Source organism: Pangasianodon hypophthalmus, chromosome 21, assembly GCF_027358585.1.
Source record: "Pangasianodon hypophthalmus isolate fPanHyp1 chromosome 21, fPanHyp1.pri, whole genome shotgun sequence".
Taxonomy (NCBI): Eukaryota; Metazoa; Chordata; class Actinopteri; order Siluriformes; family Pangasiidae; genus Pangasianodon; species Pangasianodon hypophthalmus.
The window spans coordinates 5,332,592-5,353,686 of record NC_069730.1 but is presented as its reverse complement, the minus strand read 5'-3'; the positions used below and the strand labels follow the sequence as shown (position 1 = coordinate 5,353,686).

Here is a 21,095-nt window from a genome sequence, read left to right as displayed (position 1 = left end):
AAACAACGTGTTTGAATAATTCGGTAACAGATGACCCGTGTTGTTACGTAGATTACTACATTTTTTCATGTACACCAGTGGTTCCCAAATTGGGGTAACGCTAATTAACTCTTACTGAAGCCCTTTTCTGTTTGCTAATAACAATATTACTGTCTCCTGAACAAAAGGCCACTAAAATGTACCTTTAGTAGAAAGGTGTATGAAGTGTACCATTAAAGCTTTACTCTTAAAGGTAACTACAGTCCAGTTACGTACCTTAGATTTTTTTTAAAGGAACTTTATATCCACATTCCACAAGTGAAACATACATATTATAGGTATAAAATGTAAAGGCACCACCACAGCAACAACGAAAAGTACCCTTGTTTTTGAGTGTGTAAAGCGTGTATCTTTGTAAAAATGTTGCTTTCAAAATTGTCACATAATTTATACCACATATTTACTGAATAATTTTTATTATTGTACATTTTTTTATTATCATTTTTTTTATCTTCATGAATATTATTTAACATATACAGTATATTTATTGCAGAAAGCTGTTATCATTACGCATTTCTTTTAGGCTCATTTTATTACTTTAATTCATATTAATATGTAATATATTAAGTATATTTATTATATAATTACTTATGATTATGCATTTAATATGCACAAGGTTTTACTTCATTATAATATATTCATAATAATATGTAATACAGACAGGATATTTATTGCATAATTATTGTTTTTATGCATTTATCATTTTGTTTCTTTAATAATGTTAATGTAATTATAAATTTAATTGTATGTAATATATATTATATAGTATATTAATTGGACAATTATTTTTGATTATTTTTGCATGTGTGATAATTGCATTATTATTTTTATTACAATAATAATAAAAACTAATGATAATTAAAATAATTATTTGATCATTTTGTTACTTTTAACTTTTATTAATCTTTATATAAATATCTACTTTCTCTCATATATATATATATATATATATATATATATATATATATATTATGCAATTACTTTATCATTTCTTTTAACTTGTATTAATATTATTATGTAATATATACAATATATATATATTACATAATAATATTAATCAACAATATTAATGCACTCCTGAGCATCAGTACTTACTCTGTGTGTGTGTGTGTGTGTGTGTTAGTTGCAGCTCACTCTGTTCTTCCAAACCCATCTTGCACTTGTTTCTGGTCAGTTAGTAAAAGCTCAGTTTTGTGGCACTTGTAGGACTTGGCCAGAATTCCGCCTGTAAATGAATAAATCTGAGCGCGAGTGGAAAAAGGGCTTAGTCATTGTTTTGTAAATTCTCATCTGACCAAAAGCTTAATCGTTTTTGAAGTTAGCTAAAAATGAGTGAATGACTACATCATGAAGATTTTTCAAAAAGGAGGCCAACGCAAACTCAACCCTAGTGTAGCTGCCATACCACTGTGTCCACATGTGTTTCACAATAACTCGAGGGACTGGAACCAGACGGCCGTAAGAGGCATTGTGAGAAACTTTACAGACGTGACAGAACAAATGTGGACGTGACGGTGATGTGAAGTTTTGATTGTTTATTTAAAACTAGCTGAATATTCATATTTGCTTTGGTACTCATTAAGATACTGGATCTCATCAAGACATGGTACGTTCAGTTCCTTCTGGTTCTAGGCACTTGTGCTAGAAATGATGTTTGAGCAGCTCCCAGCGTCACTGTCACTTGACCAAAAGACAAGAATATTCACTCAATATTCATTTCCAACATCCGTAAACTTGTCTTGGTGTCAATAGTTTGTAACAAGGCATTACTAAGGTGTGAAATTAAATGTAATTCAAAATGTCAAGCATCTCGCACCTTTCTCATCGGTCTTGTCACGTACAGCGATGGTATCGTTGCTCAGTGAGACGGTCTGCGCGTTCAGAATATCTGTCCTCATGCCCGGAAACTTGGGAGCGGAGACCAGACGCCCTTCATACGAGTACACGTAGATGCCTCCTCCGTCCACCAATAGGAAATGCCTACATGGGAGACAAGGCGTAAAAAAAATACCGAAAAAAAAACAAGGGTAGTATGAGAACAAGATGGACGAGTTCGCTATATAGCATGGCCATAATTGAACCTTTCAGAAAACAACTTACTAAACAAACAAAAGGGGAAGAGAGCCTATAATTTGTACTATTGCTTTAAAAACTTCACGACTGTTGCGAAGTGTTTTTTTCCCCAAATGGATGAGAACAATGAACCCAAAGCGGCAATTGCTTCTCCGCCAAACGAGGTTTCATAAGAGAGGGAAGAAAAGCTTACAGCGATCCAAGAGCTTCATTTCACTGAGCTGATGAACAATAACCTTGGAGAAGTGTAACCATTATAGCCAATGACTAATGGAGATCGCTTTTCCACATGAGCAGGTCTCGGTTCAAGTGTGCTTCACTGTTGGCTAACACCGCACACTGCTTTGGCAGGTGTGTGATAGAGGAGCCCTGGATACAGAGGGTAGGGGCAAAAAAGGGGCATGTGGAGTAGGGGTCGGAGCAAACCGCTCCATCAACTGGACGATATTTTTATAGCATCAGCTATTCCAGTTACTGGTGTCAGTTCAACCAGCTTTGTGTTGTATATTGTAATGTGAAGTATAAGATCGATTAGTTTACACTTTATTTAGTATTATTTAACTGATTTGTTAAAATATTTAGTTGATTGATACTGTAAATTCAGTGCATTTTATACCACAGCGCTGTTGAATTAGAGATTCTGATTGGTCAGAAGGTGTTGATTAATTTTCTCTAAAAGCAGCTCTGACAGTAGCGCTGGTTATAATTCAAATAACAGATGCATATTAATGCACTTGTTCTAATACCTTATCATTTCTATAATTCCTTCTAATATGTTATTGTTTCTATAATTCTATAATATGGACGCTAACTGTAATCTGAGTCTAATAATAAAGGGATTAAAAACGTGTTGTTATGTAACAAAGAAAAATGTAGAATCGTTGATATGGTTTTTTGTAAGGAGACGTTAACTGAACATTTATGGAAGGAGTCTCCAGTGTCTTTGGAAGCCCTGAACAATGGGCGAAAAACCTTTTTTGAGTGCAATGTTGACGTCTTAGTATCTCATTATTTAACTTCATATTTTGCTACTTTGACTTTTCAAGATATTATCTCATTATTTTGACCTAGTGTCTCACTATTTTGACTTACTACCTCATTATTTCAAGATATTAACTTGATATTACCTCAGGATATCATCTCAACATATTATATCATTATTTTGATTTACTAATTCATTATTTTGACTTACTACCTCATTATTTCAAGATATTATCTCATTATTCTTAGCAACTCATTATCCTGACATACTCATTTTAGCATTATTTCAAAATATCTTGTTATTTTGACTTGGTAACTTGTTATTTCAAGATATCTCATTATTTTGACATTACTTTTGTCTTACTAATTCAACCTGCTTTTTTGGTCTCATTAACTTTATGAAAGAGAAAAACAGGAAGCTGGTGAGGGAACGACTGTTTACAGCTGCTATAACGTAAGTGATAACAGAAACGTTCTTGTTTCGCAGACTTTCCACAATATTAAATGTAGCTATAGCTATCAACTGATTAAAAAAAGTACAATGTGCCACTTTTTCATCATTTAAAAATGTCTTTGGCTGTGGAATAAAAGGCATAAAACACTTTGGGTCTTCATCCTGTCATTGATTATTTTCCTGTAACAGCACACTATGTCATGTTTTATTCCCTGCTTATTTAATCATGTTAGTATTAGTAGCACTAGTATTCTAACTCGCTCTTGGCGTCCCACTGACGATGAGCTCAGAACTTCTGGCTTCAGAGATTAAGTCAAATGAGTAACAAAACACACAGAGGAGTCTCACCTCTCAGCCTGGAGGATCAGGCTGACTGTGCCTTCCTTCAAGTCAAATATCAGTGGTGTGTTCCAGTTTTTAGTGCTGTCAGAGAAAGTTCAGAACACTGTTCTTATTATTAGAACAATAATATTTTTCAAATAATTATTATTAGAACTACTAAAATAATATGACTGAGACTAAATAAAACAGACGTAAGTGAAAAGGTCAGGATACAAAAATCATAAAAGCAGTAACAGTCGGACCACAGCACCGCATGAGATCATCGTTAAAGGGTGAGTCACAGTACGATATGAACGCGTAATCGAGAAAAAAAGCAAGGGAGCAATAAAAATAAAGAGTAGAGGGTGAAAATAAAAAGTAAAGGGCAGTAACTGGTGAAATACCTGTAGACTAAACACTGCAGAGCGGTGGCTACAACCAGGTGACCATGAGAGAGTGACGCTTTGATAACTCGATCCCTGAACTCCAAGGTGTCCACTGCATCATTCAGCACGTTCCTGACCTAAAACACAAATAAACACATATTTATTACATATATTTTTTGTATTTTTTTTTTGCTGTTATTATATTATTATATTTATTTATTCGATTTATTTTTGACCTTTTGTTTCTTCATTTCTGTTTTTTTCTTTTACTTTACACAGTAAACATTTTAAATAAGGTGCAATATAAATAAATTTTATTATTATTATTAATCACACACCCACTTATTATATAAAATAGTATATAAATATATAAATCTTCAGTTCCCAAAATATTTATCCACATTATTTTCAGCAGTTTGTAAATTCCCCAGTCATCAGATAAACTGTGGATAAATGACAGGATTATTTCTGCTCCTTTACTTCAATTAAATTAGTTCATCATAAAACCAAGAATAGACACCGCAAAGTGGTAAACCAAGAACCAAGATAGCAAGGAGGTATAAAAATAGCCAAACATATACATATAAATAGGAAAAGGGGGAAAAGTAAAGGACATTATGTGCCTGTGTGAGGAAGGTAAATGGAAAAGAAAAAAAAAAAAAAAAGAAAGCGGTGGAGAAAATAAACAGCTGAAGACATGGGGTTGTTTGGTTTTTGCAAACTCAACTCAGCAAGGGCTATCTATAACAAGGGTGTGTGTTTGTGTGTTTTTTGTGTGTGTGCGAATGCACAGGGGAGTAAAACACGAAACACACGAGAGACGCAAGAAAATATCTTGCGGTTTGCGTGAGTTTAAACACGCTCCAGTGGTGGGTGCTCCTGGACAAGCTGGCCATTGTCACTGCCTACATTCAGAGGCTTATGGCATAATGGTGCACACCCACACACTCTCTCTCACTCTCTCACACACACTCACACACTCACACACACACACACACACACACACATAGCATGTGTCCTTACTGAAGCCCATGAAATGTCAGCAGTACACTACAAATCAACTACACCTCGCACCTTTCTGCGTAGGGCAATTCATTTACTTTAGCAATGTATGCACTCAGGAAATGACCTTATGCTTCTTCTGGAGAAGGTGTATAAATTATTCACCAAAAACTTTCATATAATACCACATAGGAAGCATAGAGGTACATAATACAACAGCCAACTGAGATTAAAGCAACATTTTCCAGCCTAAACTTGCATAACATAAGAATTTAACCCAACAGAAAACCTGTTTAGCTAAGTCTCATGTCAAATGGAGGTCTAAGGGAAGTTGCTCAATTCTGTCAATAAAGGGTTAAAGTACGCAACTATAGAACCATCACGTCAAGCACTAATGGTCTTCAGATGAGACAGCCATGAAAGAGAGTCTCACCAAAACTGTTTTGCGTAAGCGATAATACACAACAGGGTGTGCTGTTATAGGAAAATAATCAACAACTGGGTGGTTTATAGTTATATTTAATGTTGTGGAATGTACTGTTATCACTTAAGATATAACAGTTATAAACAATTGCTCCCTCACCAGCCTCTCTTTTTTTTTCTCTCTTCAAGAAAATGAAGGTTGTTACGTTACAGAGGAAGCACAAACCCGCAAGTCCTCTATCCTGAAGACTTTCCCATGCTGGAAAATTGAAAGGAAAAGCTTTATCGCTGACCCCGGAGACTCCTTCCAAAAATAAATGTTTCCTCACAGAAAACTTCACCATATCAACTATTATACGTTTTGGCAATCTGTTTATGTAAAGCGTCCACCGTACCAGTCCCTGTGAAAGCTGTTACTATAGAAACGATATTAGATATTAGTATTAAAATGATTTGTGATTTGAATGACTTTTACAGCTGCTATTATTTAAAACTAATCAAACCTTCTGGCCAATCAGAATTAAGAATTCAATAGTGCTCTGGTTTAAATTACAATAGTATCATAATGTCATGATTAAGTTGCAATTTAAATGCATGTATAAAACCACTGAATTGGACAAGATGATTTTCTGTAATAGTTCTACTCCTAGAAATGAAAGACAGTCAAAATATAGTGACGAAGATGAAGTAATGTGGATAATGAAGCCCTTAATTAGTGAAACTAGGTGTTGTGGATTAGATTAGGAGCTCTAACTACACCTGAAGTTTTTTTTTTTAATTTGTTTTTAACATACATTGACACCTCAACAAACCAGAACAACCTAGAAATGTTTTTGTGTAGTCTGTAATCTTGCCTAGGCTATCTTCCTGCAAAGATAAATGGAGCGGTAAAAACAGTCAATCTGCACGAAGTTGTGTAAAACCTCGCTAGCTAAGTCAGACACACACTGAATGTTATGGTTTGATCAAGTAGCTGGATAGATATGCGACACTTTATGAGACATACTCCTAATCAATTCAGTTTGTAATCAGATACAGACGATCAAAATGTCCGCCACAGTCGTGGAATCTTTAAATCTTTTTACATTTTTGGAGGTAAACAGAATTTAAAATGTTAAAACTTTACCTGTATTTGAGATGCATGCAAAAGTGAAACACAAGGAAACGTAGTTTTCAGAACTATATATAGTAAAAATGTTAAAAATTTCACCTAGTGAAGGGTTTTATATAACATACACCCTAACACAATGTATTTTAACAGTCTGTTATCCTAACACAATGTGACTTGTATATATTTTTAAGATGGGCACCGTCCAATCCCCACACCTGGAAGTAAAGTGGCCAACTGTGTTCCTCGTGGACTGTGAGAGCACTTGGTATGTTGCACTGCTGGGATTTAATCTGACTCACAATGCTTCATATATAAACAATGGAACAAAGCGCAGGCCTCTCTCCTTCAGCTTTCAGCAGGTCTGTGAGAGCTGGGAACAGCTGGGAGGATTTTGAAGGATGCTGCTGCTAGGTTTGGGGCTTTGACACTGTGCAGGCCTCGATCAAAGCCAAGCCAGGAATAATGACAGCACGTTTGTTTTTCACAGGGAGCTGCGAATAGGGTCAGTTAGCGCTACCGAGCGCTGCTGTCCAGTTCACTGCAAAGTTCTTGGTGTTAATGTGAATGCATACAGCGATGGAAACAAAGGATATAACATGAATTTGGGAAAGTTTTCAGTGGACCGAGTTAAGGTCAGAAAATGTCTGGGACAGATTTTGGTGTATAATGTGGTAAAGCATCTCATCAAGTTTAAGCTTTTTATACATCAGTGAGGATGTCCATCTGATAACAGCAGGGTATTACAATGAGGAGTTTCAAAGTCCTCCACCTGGGAAACTGGCCAAACTGTGCTGGTCCTGGACTAAAAGCTGGGATCGACTCCAAGTCTCTATGCTTTCTACTGACAAAAGAACAAACCATAAGCTCCTTTTCTGTGAGCTTTCAAAAGATCCATGAGGTGAAATGCTAGTGCTGGGCTAAGGTGTTGGACATGTACCATTTACTCAAAAATACAAATGTAGTCACTTTTGAACCATTGTAGCTTGTAACACAAATTCTCTCAGACCATGTACGCTGAAGAGAGAAAGATCTGGTTTAGAATAACATTGGTTCATTCATTCGTTTATCTTCAGTAACTGCTTGATCATGCTCAGGGTTGAAGTGGGTCTAGAGCAGGAACGCTGGGAGACAGGTGGAAGAATTCACTACAGATATATTGGGATGTGTACAGTTGCGTACCTGCATGGTGCGTCTCTTAGTGAGCGTGATCTCAAAGTTCTTCCACTCCCATCGCTGCTCCACAATGTGAGCGAAGATGACCTGGCCATTCCCGCATGCTCCTGCTAACTGAGTGCCATCAGCAGACCAGGCCAGGCTGAACACACTGCCTGTGTTCGGCTTCTCCAGAGCATAAGACCACTGTGCACAGAGAGCGAGAGACAGAGATAGAGAGAGTTAATTGGAAAGGTATGGAAGGGTACAGTGCAATAAAACTGATAACATAAAAGCAACAATTAAAATGGGTTCAAGTCCTCGAGGATGATATACAAGACAATCCCTATGCTTAAATTTAATCAGTTTGAATATTGATCTTTCCTCAGACAAAGATTTTCTTGTGTCCACGAATAGCAGTGCCTTTTATACAATGTCAATAGGTTTTGCACCTTGATAAATATAACTTAGCATAAAACTGGATTGTCAGATGTTGGCCAGACTCATGTGCTCCATGTCCAAGCCGAACCAAACATTAACACTCCCACGTTTGAGGATGACAGCTGTAGCGTGCACAGAAGAAAAATTCATAACCGGCATCCCTCTAAATATTAGCAAGACGATACTTCATCTAACTGAGTAATTATTTCTCAAATTTTCAGATGTGTACCATTGAGTGGAGTTTCCTCACAGGACTGGGGTTTTGCAGCCGCCATGTTGGACAAAAACACACACGCCCACAATGTGTGCCAACATACCAATTTTGGAATCGAACAGATTTAAGATAATTATTTCTCTATTTAACTGATAATTAAACTGATTATCTATTATCTCCTCTGAGAAATTGAATTCTGCCTGTCCACAGTTCAGTCCACAGGACACGCTATTCCGATGCAGGTGTGTATGTTAATTGTAAATTTCTACCACAGTATTGCTGAATTCTCAATTGTTATTAGTCAGAAAATGTTGATTAATATCCTATAACAGCAATATAAAGCAACTAATGTGTTTTTTTAATCTACTTGTTCTAATACATTATTGTTTCTATAGCAACAGCTTACACCGGGACATGTGGACTGATATGGTGTAGTTTTCTGTGAGGAGAGAAAAATATGATTTAGAATTTTTTAAATAAAGAGTCTCTAGTGTCAGAGCTTTTTAACAGTCAGAGGTAAGTTTTCTGACATGAGAAAGTCTTCATGATGGAGGGCTTTGCGCTTTGTGGTTTCTGGTAAAAAAGAGAGGTTGGTGTGGGAACAACTATAGGTGATAACAGGAACTTGTTTCGTCAATGTTCCGCAACATTAAAAGTAACCATAAATGGATAAAAAGTATGACATGTTTATTAATAATTGTAATAAGTGTAACTGTTATCAAATTGCTGAGGTATAAGAGGAATAAAACGCTTCAGGATGTGCTGTTATAGGATCTTTGGGGTGGTAAGTCTGCTTCGCATTGCTGATTATTTTCCTATAACAGCACACACACTCATGTTTTATTCCTTATTTATTTGTTCTGTGCTGTCAGCTGGATGATTAACAGCTCACTAGGCTGAATGCAAACATAGCTACTGTTACACAACCTGCGAATCCAGCAAAGGACAATTTGTGATGTGAATTTGATGCATAAAATCAAACAGACGCAAAAAAAAAAATCAGATATTTAAGTGAAGGGCTACAGGCGGCGTACAGCATGTTTCATGTTTCAAGAAAGATGAAGAGAACAGGAAGCCAGTGGTAGTGATAAACTGTAAGATGCCATATGTCCCACCTTCAGCCTCATAAACACACACACTCATTTATAAACCACACTCAGAAAAGAATTTAGTGTGTGAGGAAATGGATATGGATATACATTAGTACATCTGTATGAGCAGAGTGTGCAGCTGCACTCCACTGTCTTTCTTGTACTTTTCTTTCAAACCACAAATCAAACACACAAGAAACAAAGACTTTACAAACTGGAATCCAACCCCTTTCTCATCCTGCTCATCTGTCTCTCCTCTCTCCCTCGTTCACGTGCTCGGCTGTGGAGTATCGCTGAACAGACTCGGCTCTGTTAGCCAGGCTCTGGTTTCAGGTGCTATAAAACGCAGCTGAGAGAGTCCCTCTCAGCTCTGAGGCTTTTTCTATTGTTAGCTTGGATTTTAGAGCCAGCTTCGGAGGCGTTCTACAGACACTTGTGTAATTGCGGCGTTTACGGATTATATTTAGTCCATGATCGAGCCTACATTAGACATTTTAAGGAGAAGGAAAGAATAGTTTCACCTCAAGAGGGAAAGGAGGGGTTAGGCCAAAATTCGGTCCACTGAAAAAGATAAAGATGGCATTTTTTTCTGCAATAAGCGCTTCTTTCATGTTCAGATGGAGTGGTGATATATCGACGCCTTACCTGAATATATACAGCAAGTGGCTAATAAATGAGCAAAAGGGTATGCGGGAGACAAATGGGCTCTTTTCTGTCACTTTTCAACTTCCATTTATCTCTCTTCAGTATTCACATATTCTCACATCTTTCCCTTTCGCAGAACTTTCTCTCTCTTTAGCCTCCCTCCCTTTCTCCCTGGAACAAACCCCCTCTCTGTAGTCGACACACTGGCATTCCCCGACACGCCGCTCAGCTGCAAACACCCCTGACATCCATCCCGTGACCCCTGACCTTGCCAAGTCAGCACTTTTTTTTTTAGTGTGTGCAGGTGGCTGGACCTGCCAAAGGAGAGGGACGAGATGTGAAAAACAGTGTGTGTGTGTATATATGTGTGTATATATGTGTGTGTGTGTGTGTGTGTGTGTGTGTGTGTGTGTGTGTGTGTGTGTGTATATATATATATATATATATATATATATATATATATATATATATATATATATATATATACACACACACACACACACACACATACATACATACACACACCAAACAAAAATAAAAGTGCCAGCTTCACAGAAACTATTAGCACACAAGGAGGAGTCTGTTTTAATTCCAGATCCTGAGGTGAGGCGTTATTTCCGTTGGTCAATCAAGGCGAATGGTTGCATCTGACAGCCCGAAATGGAGCCATTTGATCACCCAGGCCTCTATTTAAAGCTGAGCGGTGTTGAAAATAGAAGCTTTCCTTAAGTCAACTTCCTCGGTTCACTTTCATCCAATCTGTACAAGCGCTCATATCAAAGGTGGTGGTTTCTTTCATTTCTTTCTCTTTACTCCTGCCACTATTTCTATTTCTATTTCTCCTTCTCTCCCTTCTTGTAAATCGTGTGCTCAAAATGATTTTTTGAGGGGTGGGGGGATGGGAGAGGAAAGTGAAGATAAACAGCCTTGGCTGCTCCAAGGTCGGAGCGTTTGAAGTTTACTCTTATATACCTTTTTCAAAACAAGGGCCGCGCTGAGCTTGGACCTGCTCCGCTGGCCGCGAAACGAAAGCATTTAAAAATAATAGCGCTCCATCTATTCTTCTGCAAACACTGCAGCATGGCCAGGCTTTAGAGCTCTCTGGAGGAGACGGGTGACTCACAGATGGAGCGCAATGTATACACCAGACTGCAATGAGCCAAGACACATGATAGTGGGCCGAGGAGCGCTTTTTGGATTTGTGCTCGCCTAATGCTTCTAACACATTGTGCCATTAGACTCCTGCTGCACAAGATAGAAGCGCGTATGTGTGCATGTGTGTGTGTCTGGATAGTACAAGAGGAGGGTACGTGTGCATAATAAAGAGTGAGAGTGTATGAATGTGTGCACTGCCTGCGGCAAGCATTTAAATCACTTAGATTTACAATAATAATGATCTCCAGTGCAACTGGACAATCCTGTACAGCATGCTTGTTTAGTGTGTGTGTATGTGTGTGTGTGTGTGTGTGTGTGTGTGTGTAGCTTTTTTCCACGTGGAAGACAGGACAAAAGCACTCCTAACCTCTTGTCCTAGTGTCCCCTACACGACCTCAGATCAGCCTTTCCTTCTCACTTTCACTCCTTTCACTCTTTCATTCTGCAGTCCTATACTATGTCATCATTATTTGAATATATTTCTTAAGTGTGTGTCTGCGTGTTACTCCAGGGCCGTGTTCCACCACATTAGGGTTCGAGATAAATTTGCACTTACATCCATCAGACATTTTTTCCTTCGATTTTTTCCCCCCTACTAAAAATCCCCATGAAGGGAATTTGAGGAGTAATGAATAATCATGTCATATTTACAATGCTCACGCGCTCACTGCGACCGTGGGTGGTTACTCAACGTCTGTTCATACGTGACGAACAGAGGAAAACTCCCTTATTAGCCCAACTCAGAATTGGACTTGGCTCATAAAGTACACACATCCTAACTCACTGGCAGGTTTTACAAGTAAGAAGACTATTGCGCAAAGCAATATTCCATTATTTTTTGCAAATAAGCTTAATTTTCTCAATGGCCTGTATTTAAGTATGTTTAGACAAAAAAGTCTGGTAAACACTTTGTATTGATTTGTATTGAAATCCAGCACAATGGGGACAAATTCAAGGCGCATTTTTGCTTCTTTTATCCGTTCCTAGTTACATTTAACGCTGTGAAACATTCGTGAGACAAGTTATCACTTGAAGTTAACGTGACAAAGAAAAAGCAGCTTGTCGTGTTACTGAGAAACTGGAAAGAGCCAACCCCTCTGTCCGTGGCAGAAAACGCTGACACTGAAGACTCCTTCCACAAAGATTACGTAGCACATGCACCATACAAGTCCCTGGGAACCAGCCGTCACTATAGAAACGATATTATAATATATTAGAACGAATGCATTAATGTAAACCTGTGATTTGAATTATAGCTGGTAGAAAATGAATCAACACCTACTGACGAATCAGAATTAAGAATTCAACAGCGCTGTTGTATAAAATAAAATAAGTATACAGGTATTTATCTGTTAAATACATAGGTTTACAGCTAGCATTTTGTTATTGAAATAATAAAAACTGTTATTACAACTTTTTTTTTTTTTTTTTTAACTGTTTGCAATTATGTTTATTGGGAGCAAAATTCTGCTGTACATGTGCTAGAAGTCAAGGGTTGAGCCTCAAGCTGCCTCAAGCTGCCCCTTGAGCATGGCCCTTAATCCTCAACTGCTCAGCTCAATTAGAAGTCACACTGTATAAAGCCGTCTGCCAAATGAGTAAAATGTAATTAGTTTATGAGGAACACTATACTGTACTTTGTACATGTACTGTGTTAAAGTGGAACTTGAGAACAAAAGCCTATAAAATGCCCAAGAGAATATACTTTACCAAGCTACAAAATGGAATGCTCAAACTCAACAGCATATGGAGAGCGTCGAAATACTACTATGCTTAACCTGCAAAATGTTGACAGTGAACCCCATATGACATGACAGGTAAAGCAGCAAGTCTACACCATGTACGTGTGTTCATGTGTCAGCATGTCAGGTGGAAAGTTTTATGGTTCCGGATGTTTTATGAAACACAACTTTGTGGTTGGAGAAAGGTGAGGTCATCTGAGATCATCTCCACCCACTTGCTTTATCATCTCCTAAGCTCCATAATATGGAAACTAAAACGCCATTGGAATGCAAGACCGTGCGCATCAAAGTTTTTAGGCACCGTAGATTTTACTCTTAGGGTTTAGTTCATTTGAACCAAACCCTGGAGTGTTTTCCTCCTCGATGTGCTTCTTTCAGGCAGGTGAGAACACAGCAATCGCAGTCGGGTCCGAGTAGTGGTCTCGGTCCGGAGTCTAGTAATTCTAGAAAGCGATTCTGTTGCAGGAAGTGAACTGAACACGTGCATTTTGGGTTGCAGCATTTTTATTTTTTTTTATTGTAGATAAGAGCTGCTAAACTGAGCTGCAAGGAGAGAGCTGTAATATATTAGAATAATAGTGCTGCAGAAATGAAACCCAGTGAACAAAAAGAAGAAATAAATGCTAGACGCAATACACAAAATGGTTTAAACTAGCTATTTATATAATTATCATCTAATCGTTTATTTAGCACTGGGTTCCATATTCTTGGGTCATTTGTCATTGTGATTTCTGTTTTGTTTTGGTTACGTATTTCTGACCAATGAATGAATGAGTTCAACGAGTACATTTCCAGACCTAGGTTTTTTTTGCTTTGTTTTTTTTGGTTCATTTTGTTACGTTGCATGTGAAACCAAACCAAACAGCGAACAAACAAAAAGTAGCAATTTTGCTTTGCTTCAGACTCGAAAAACGGACTAACAGGTATGAAAGCATACTTAGATGTTCATTTGATAGCATAACACACTTGGAGTTAAGTGTTATCTGCACTCTTCCACATACATGAGCTCACAGATGCTCATGATTGGCTAATGCTACCGTGATTGACAGGGGAGAGAGTGTATGCTACCCTCCCATGACAGAAGCAAATGAGAGCCAACGTCTGCTGAAAAGCTGATGCTTGGAACCACATGCTATCACTCGATGAACTTACACATCTACATGACACTGTTCCTTAAATGCAGTTTTAACAGAAACTTTTCCTCTTTGCTGCTCTTCAGGGTAATACTGATATTTAAAAACTTTTAAAGATATTTGAGTTGTAACTATAATTATATTTGTAGCATATATTAGCATAGTGCTTCCAGGAGTGTTCCCTGTTTAACATACAGATCATTTCATCATCATATAATGTTTTTCTCAGTAATTAACCTCCCTTCCTTTATGTCTCCTCTAATGCTATTAGAATTCCTAATCTTCTCCTTTGCTTGCAGTAATACACGACGTAAACGTTAATAATACCTACGCTGTATGTGTCAAGGACGTTGACTGATTATACTTGAAGTGCAATTTGAACCACAACTCAGAAGTCTGGAAATTAGTTTATAGCTCAGAGCTTCACACACTTCAGGGCTGAGCTTCACTTTAACCACAGGGATATACGCAGCTACTTAGACTTTTATTATCTGGATCCGAATCTGCGTCTTCTTCCAACGCTGTATATGTTCCAGAGTCTTGTATGCCAAATGCACAAATAAAATGCACACAGATGCGTGCGTGCGCGCACACACACACACACACACACACACACGGGACTCTGTCTCACTTTGTCAACGCTGCTGCCCTCTTTTGGGGGAGCCTCCTTCCACTGCATTGTTTTTTTTGACTCTCTCGCTGCACATACGTTTGCCATTAGGATTGGCAGGTGCTGCTTCTCCACGCTGTAGCCTTATTAGAGTGGGAGAGGGAAAGGGCTGTAAACTCCAGCTCAAAGGCGCTCTCTCGCTCTCTCTTTCATTCTCTCCCTCCGTTTTTCTTTTCCCTTAAGACCAGGAACAATGCGCCGGAGCCGCGATCTGCGGCCCGGATGTTATAACCTTGATAAGGCCGGAAGATCTTTGACATGCTGTAAAGCTGTAATAAAAATCCAAATCCAACTCCTTTTACCATCTCTCCCTGAAGGTGCATGGAGTATAAGAGTTTTATACTGCTTTATAATCACACATTATACATGTTTATTATTATTAAGAGAGTGCAACAACTGCCCTTAGACTTCCATTACAAGTGGGTTTCGAGTGTTTTTTCCCCCCTCAGTACAGGAAAACATGTCAAAGTTCTTGTTCATGGTAATCAAAGTGTTGATGAATTTTCTATGACAACAGCTCTGACAGTATGTCGGATATGTAACGTTATCGTTTCTATGGTAACAGCTCATTCATAGGGTGAGAAAGAGGCCAAAATGTAGCCTACAGCACATGAATTACTACAGTATATGATTTATTTCTCTTAAAAATGTATTTAAAAGAATTTAAATAAAGTGAAAAAGGTGAAAACTGGTTGATTGACATACATTACGTGACAAACTTTGCATTAGCTTTGTTAGCAGATTATCAGTGCAAGCTAACTGTACTAGCTACATACACTCACCGGAGGCACCACTACATATCCATATATCCTGTTCTAACTAGTTAAACACAAATTAAATAACGCACTAAAGTGAAAATTGGTTGTTTGTTTTACATGTCACGTGCCAGGCTTCTTAGCGGCTAACTATTAGCTAGCTGTACTAGCTTCAAACACTCGCAAAGACACAGATGAGCTCTGTTACTCCCTTCCAAGCTTTATTTTCTTTGAAATGTCTCTATATACATTTAATGAAAGGTCATATAAGATACAACCACAGTTATAAACAGTACATAGGAACTAATTGCAGGTAGGAAATAAAATTATGAGAGGGGAAAAGAAAAATTATGGTATGACGCAGGCCATATGGCTGGTCCAAGGAATCATTCGAGCCAGTCATATGGATTTATCGCTTTTCCACCTCATCACCTAATTTGCAATTCTCAAGTCACATGTCGCTTGTCACTCTGACACATAGTGTTGTTGCTAAAATCACACATAAAAAAAAAACGATCGGTCGCCTGTCAATTTGTCATGTGCTAGCATGAACGCAGGGTAAGTTTAATAAAAAAACATGTTCTTTAACTAAAAAAATTAAACATATGATCATTGATAGGGACTTATATGGTGGACACTCCATGTAATCTGTGTAATAATAAACAAATTTATAAAATAATAAATAATAATAAAAGAAAAATGCTAAATAAATGGTGAAGTTTTCTGGGAGGAGATGTTGAATTATCATTTAGGGAAGGAGTCTCCAGTGTTAGCACTTTGTAACAGTCAGAGGCAAACCCTTGCACCATCAGAACAGAGGAGGTTGTGGTTTCTTGGTTTCTCGGTAATCTGCTTTTTTTTTTTTTTTTTTTTTTTTTTTTTTTTAAATAACCTCAAAAAAAAGAGCGAATAACAGTTTATAGCGGGTAAAACAAGTGCTAACAGGAACTAACTTGTTTTGCGGACATTCCACAACATTTGAATGGATAAAAACTGGTAGTACAAAAATAAGAGGAATAAAATAAACATCTTGACATGTGACATGTTATAGAAAATATAAAATAAAGAACTACCTTTTAGCCAAACCATATTTGTCCTGTGTACCTACAATATTGTTTTACTCAGACTCAATAAAATAATGAATAATCTGAATAAACAGAAAATGAATATTTTCCGAACAAAGACAAAAGAGCAGATGTATGAACTACATTCAAACTTAAATCCACTCCTCCTCTTTCTCTCCACCTGGACTGTGCGTGTGTGTATGTGTGTGTGTGTGTGTGTGTGTGTGTGTGACAGAGAGAGAGAGAAAGAAGGAGAGAGTGAAGAAGGGGTTAATGACACATGCTGGAGTCTAATGGCTCCCTGTAGAACTATCTGCTGATTCAGCCGCATTACATCAGCCACGTTAAATATGTCTGTGCTGACCGAGAGAAGCCTGCTCTGCTTCTCCTCACGAGATGCTAATCGGCGGGGTGGCATTTGACACACACACACACACACACACACACACACACGGGTAGTGTTTACACATACTGTCAGGCGGAGGGGAGGCTTGTGCTCGTCTAGTGGTATAAATTAGGAGAGCTTGGCCGGAGAAGCCCAGCTGGCGCACACACATTTGGCAACACAATGCTTACATGTGTGCGCACACCGAACTCGCCATGCAATGCACAGCTACACGTTTTATATAGCTCCTCTTGCCATCTTCAGTCAAACCTTCGAACACGGCACACACCATTTCAAATACACTGGTGTCTCTGTGTACAGCAGTGCGGGTGTATGTGCACAAAGCATCTCTGAAAACTCACCTAGTGCTTTACGGTCTACAGAGCGGAATGGTGTGACTGAGGAATAAATCAAAATCGGCCTCTCAACATGCAACAGTCTGTAGATTTAGAAAATCCATTCCTGTCCTTTTCACTTGCTGAATACAAAAGCGCCTTGTAATTTTATGTTATGAAACTGTAAATTAAAATATGTAGCCGCTGTAAATACACTTACTCATGTGTTGATGTATAGTCAAAATTAGCGTCTTACTGTTAGTTATAGCTTTGGTCATGAATTTACCAACAACTACAAAAGTAAACACAACTGTTTCTAGTTAAGAGATTTCTGAATGTCTTTTTTTGGCTGTATTCTTTAGGATGGTTTTATGGGAGTATGTACTACAGTGCTGCTGAATTCTCAAATTTGATTGGTCAGAAAGTGTTGATTAATTTTCTATAATAGCAGCTCTGACGATAGTGCTGGCTTGTGCTTGTTCTAATACGCATTCATTGCTATAGTAACAATTCGTTCACATGTTCAGACGATCTACACAATCTAAGCTTAATAATAAACAGATAGAAACGTGTTCTTATTTAACAAACTAAAATGTATAATTGTTATGATGGAGGTATCTGTTTATATAACATTTAGGGAAGGAGTCTCCAGTGTAACAGTCAGTCAGTAGGTTTTCCGCCATGGGAAAGTCTTCAGGATTGAGGATTTTGCACTTTCTGGTTTCTCAGTAAAATGACTGAGTTTTTTGGTCTAAATAACCTCAAGAGAGAGGAAAAAAAGTAAAGCTGGTGAGGAAACCAAACTTTTTAGCTTCTATAACGTAAGCGATAAAAGGAACTAATTTGTTTTTGCGGATGTTCCACAACATTAAATTAAAACTATAAATGGTTAAAAGGCATAATGTGCTGTTCATTAATACATAAGAAATCATAATCTTTGGCAAATTGCTGTGGTATAAGAGGGATAAAATACTTCAGAAAGTGTTGTTATAAGAAAATAATTCACTTCCAGGTTTTAACAGTAACTCCACTCAGTGGCAGGCCACATCACACCACTTCACTGTTGATTATTTTCCTATGAAGCATTTTTTTTCTTACATATTTGGTCGAGGTGATGTCAGTTTTCTGAAACTATCAATCAGAATTAGCCATCTGCTTACATCAGCACCATCTTTACCCCAACCACAGAAACTAAAGTGACCTCTTTCCTGCTCTCTCAGCATCTTTGTGTCTGAGCATTAGTGAAACTACTTCTAGTTGGAATATTTAGTTTTGTTGTAGGAATATGAATCTTATTTTAATTTAATTAATCAATCACTGAAACACTGAAAGGTATAGGAATTAGCTGCACTAGGATTGAGATAATCAGGAGCTACAACCTTACAGTAAAATGCAAGCAAGCTGTATTTTTTTGTACAATTAAACTTTTTTTCCTGTTACTCATTTCTAAACTGAAAGTTTTTCACACTTCTGTGATATCTCAGAAGAAAAATACGACAAATTTGAGCTTTGGTAATGCCAAAAAAATCGTGTCTAGAGTCAAGTAAAAATGGTAGCTAGAGTAGTTTGTTTAGCTACATCTCAAACTGCATATTACTAAAACAGAATGCAGAATATAAAACATGTTTTTCCATTGTTTTTGAAGTGCACATTTTCGCAAAAGATGTAAAGCAACAGGAGGTGATCATCGTTTGGCTTTGGATTGGCACTAGTTATAAAGCAGCATGGTTTATGTTCCCTAGGCCTGTTTTTTTATAGCACGGTCCCCTCATCGCTTATCTCAGCAGCCCTGTCCAAGCTACTCTTATCACACTACAGACTCACAGACAGAAAAAGAAAGTGAGAGTAAAGGAGTAGGAGGAGGGAGTTGGTGGAGTGGGGGGGTGTCAAGAGGAGGGAGTCTCCTCATCAATCTCTCAGTAAATTAGAGGAGCTTGTAAATGTCGCTTTGCGCTGACCCCTGAGAGCCGGGGTTGGTTGGGTGGGGGGGGATTCAGCTTGATGGACTCAGCGTCCACCTGAAGAAACGCGTGTAATCCAACGTAGTTTCTGCTAAAAACTTATTCTGATCAGTGTGTGGGCTGTGCTTTTCAATCACTCGGTTAATGGTATAGTTCTACATGTTCCACTTGCTGTTGAATATTTTTACTATATTCACTTTACAAAGTCTCACAAACAGAAATTTCACACTCACGTCAGCCCATGGCAAAATGCTTTGATCACATTAACTGCTGTAGCGTAATAACAACTGGCCCTTAAATATAAACCAGACTTTTGAGTTCACAGTTACGTCATATTTCATAAAATCATTGTATTTGTGGTATTTGTGGCTGCTGTGTTGAAAATGTATCATAGTGCATACGAGAGGCCGATATTCAATCCAGAAGTGTATTTTTGGACTTTGTCTGCTTGGCCAAAAAATAGATATATACGTGTGTATACATACATACATACATACATATATATAAGTATGTGTGTGTATGTGTGTGTGTAATTTTTTAATCAATAAGTCATCTATAAACAATGTCAGCTTGAACTCAATATGTGAAAGCTCTATGGGTCTAATAAGTAAAGAAAATTATTGTACACATTATACAGTCATCAAATAAATCTGTAATTTACTTTACAGTTAAAGGGGTCCCTGGCTAATGAAGTTTGAGAATCCTGAGTATAAGTAAGGAATAGCACGCAACAGACTATGCAGTTATACGAAAATAATGCACACCAGGGGGGTGTGATGCAGCACAGTGCACAAGCGGAGTGCCGCTAACCCCTGTATATAAGCACAGTCTGGATTGTGTACCACAGCAATATGCCAACAATTACAAGGTTTAATTGATTAATGTACAAAACACTGTGCATTTTAACAGGTTATAGATAGATTTAATGTTATGGACCATCCGAGAGATAAGTTAGTTCCTGTTCTCACTTATGTATGTTACAGCCATGATAAACAGTCATTCCCTCAACAGCCCCTCTCTTTCTCTCTCTCTCTCTCTCTCTCTCTCTCTTTCTGTGTCTCTCTCTCTCTCTCTGACAGCTTGTCATTTTACAGAGAAATCAAAAAGCATAAACTCCTCAGTCCTAAAGACTTTCCTGTGCTGAAAAACTTCCCAAACCACCATAACTGTTACAAAGCACTTACAACCGAGACTCCTTCCATAAATGTTAAATAAATGTCGCCTAACAAAAAAACGTCACCAATTCAATGATTATAGGTTTTACTTTGTTAAACAACATGTTTTTAAGTCCCGGTGTACGAGCTGTCACTATGGGAAACAATACAATATTAGAATGAGTGCATTAATATTAACCTATTGTTTAAGTTTAAGTGCTATAAATTATAAAAATAGACCTGGCATGTTCATCACTTCATTTTAGTTTACTGATAGCATAGCTATTAGAAGCTGGTGTATTAGACATCTCAGCTATATAATTTGGTAACATATATTTCTGTCCCACTTTCTTTTGTAAGCTCGTTAATAAACTTCATGCTAATGTTTTAATGCCCTACAATCATGGG

At 37.7% G+C, this 21,095-nt stretch overlaps 1 protein-coding gene across 3 annotated transcripts in view; it reads right to left on the bottom strand.

Moving 5' to 3' along the window:
- Window positions 1–21,095, bottom strand: part of ift80 (intraflagellar transport 80 homolog (Chlamydomonas)) — a 72,999-nt gene that overhangs the window by 14,643 nt on the left and 37,261 nt on the right. For all 3 annotated transcript variants that reach the window (XM_053227420.1, XM_053227421.1, XM_053227422.1), the window contains exons 9-12: window positions 7,970–8,149; window positions 4,273–4,391; window positions 3,896–3,970; window positions 1,856–2,019 (exon numbers count right to left, since the gene is read on the bottom strand). In XM_053227420.1, the coding sequence (XP_053083395.1) occupies window positions 1,856–2,019; window positions 3,896–3,970; window positions 4,273–4,391; window positions 7,970–8,149 (538 nt within the window). The remainder of the gene's footprint in view (window positions 1–1,855; window positions 2,020–3,895; window positions 3,971–4,272; window positions 4,392–7,969; window positions 8,150–21,095) is intronic.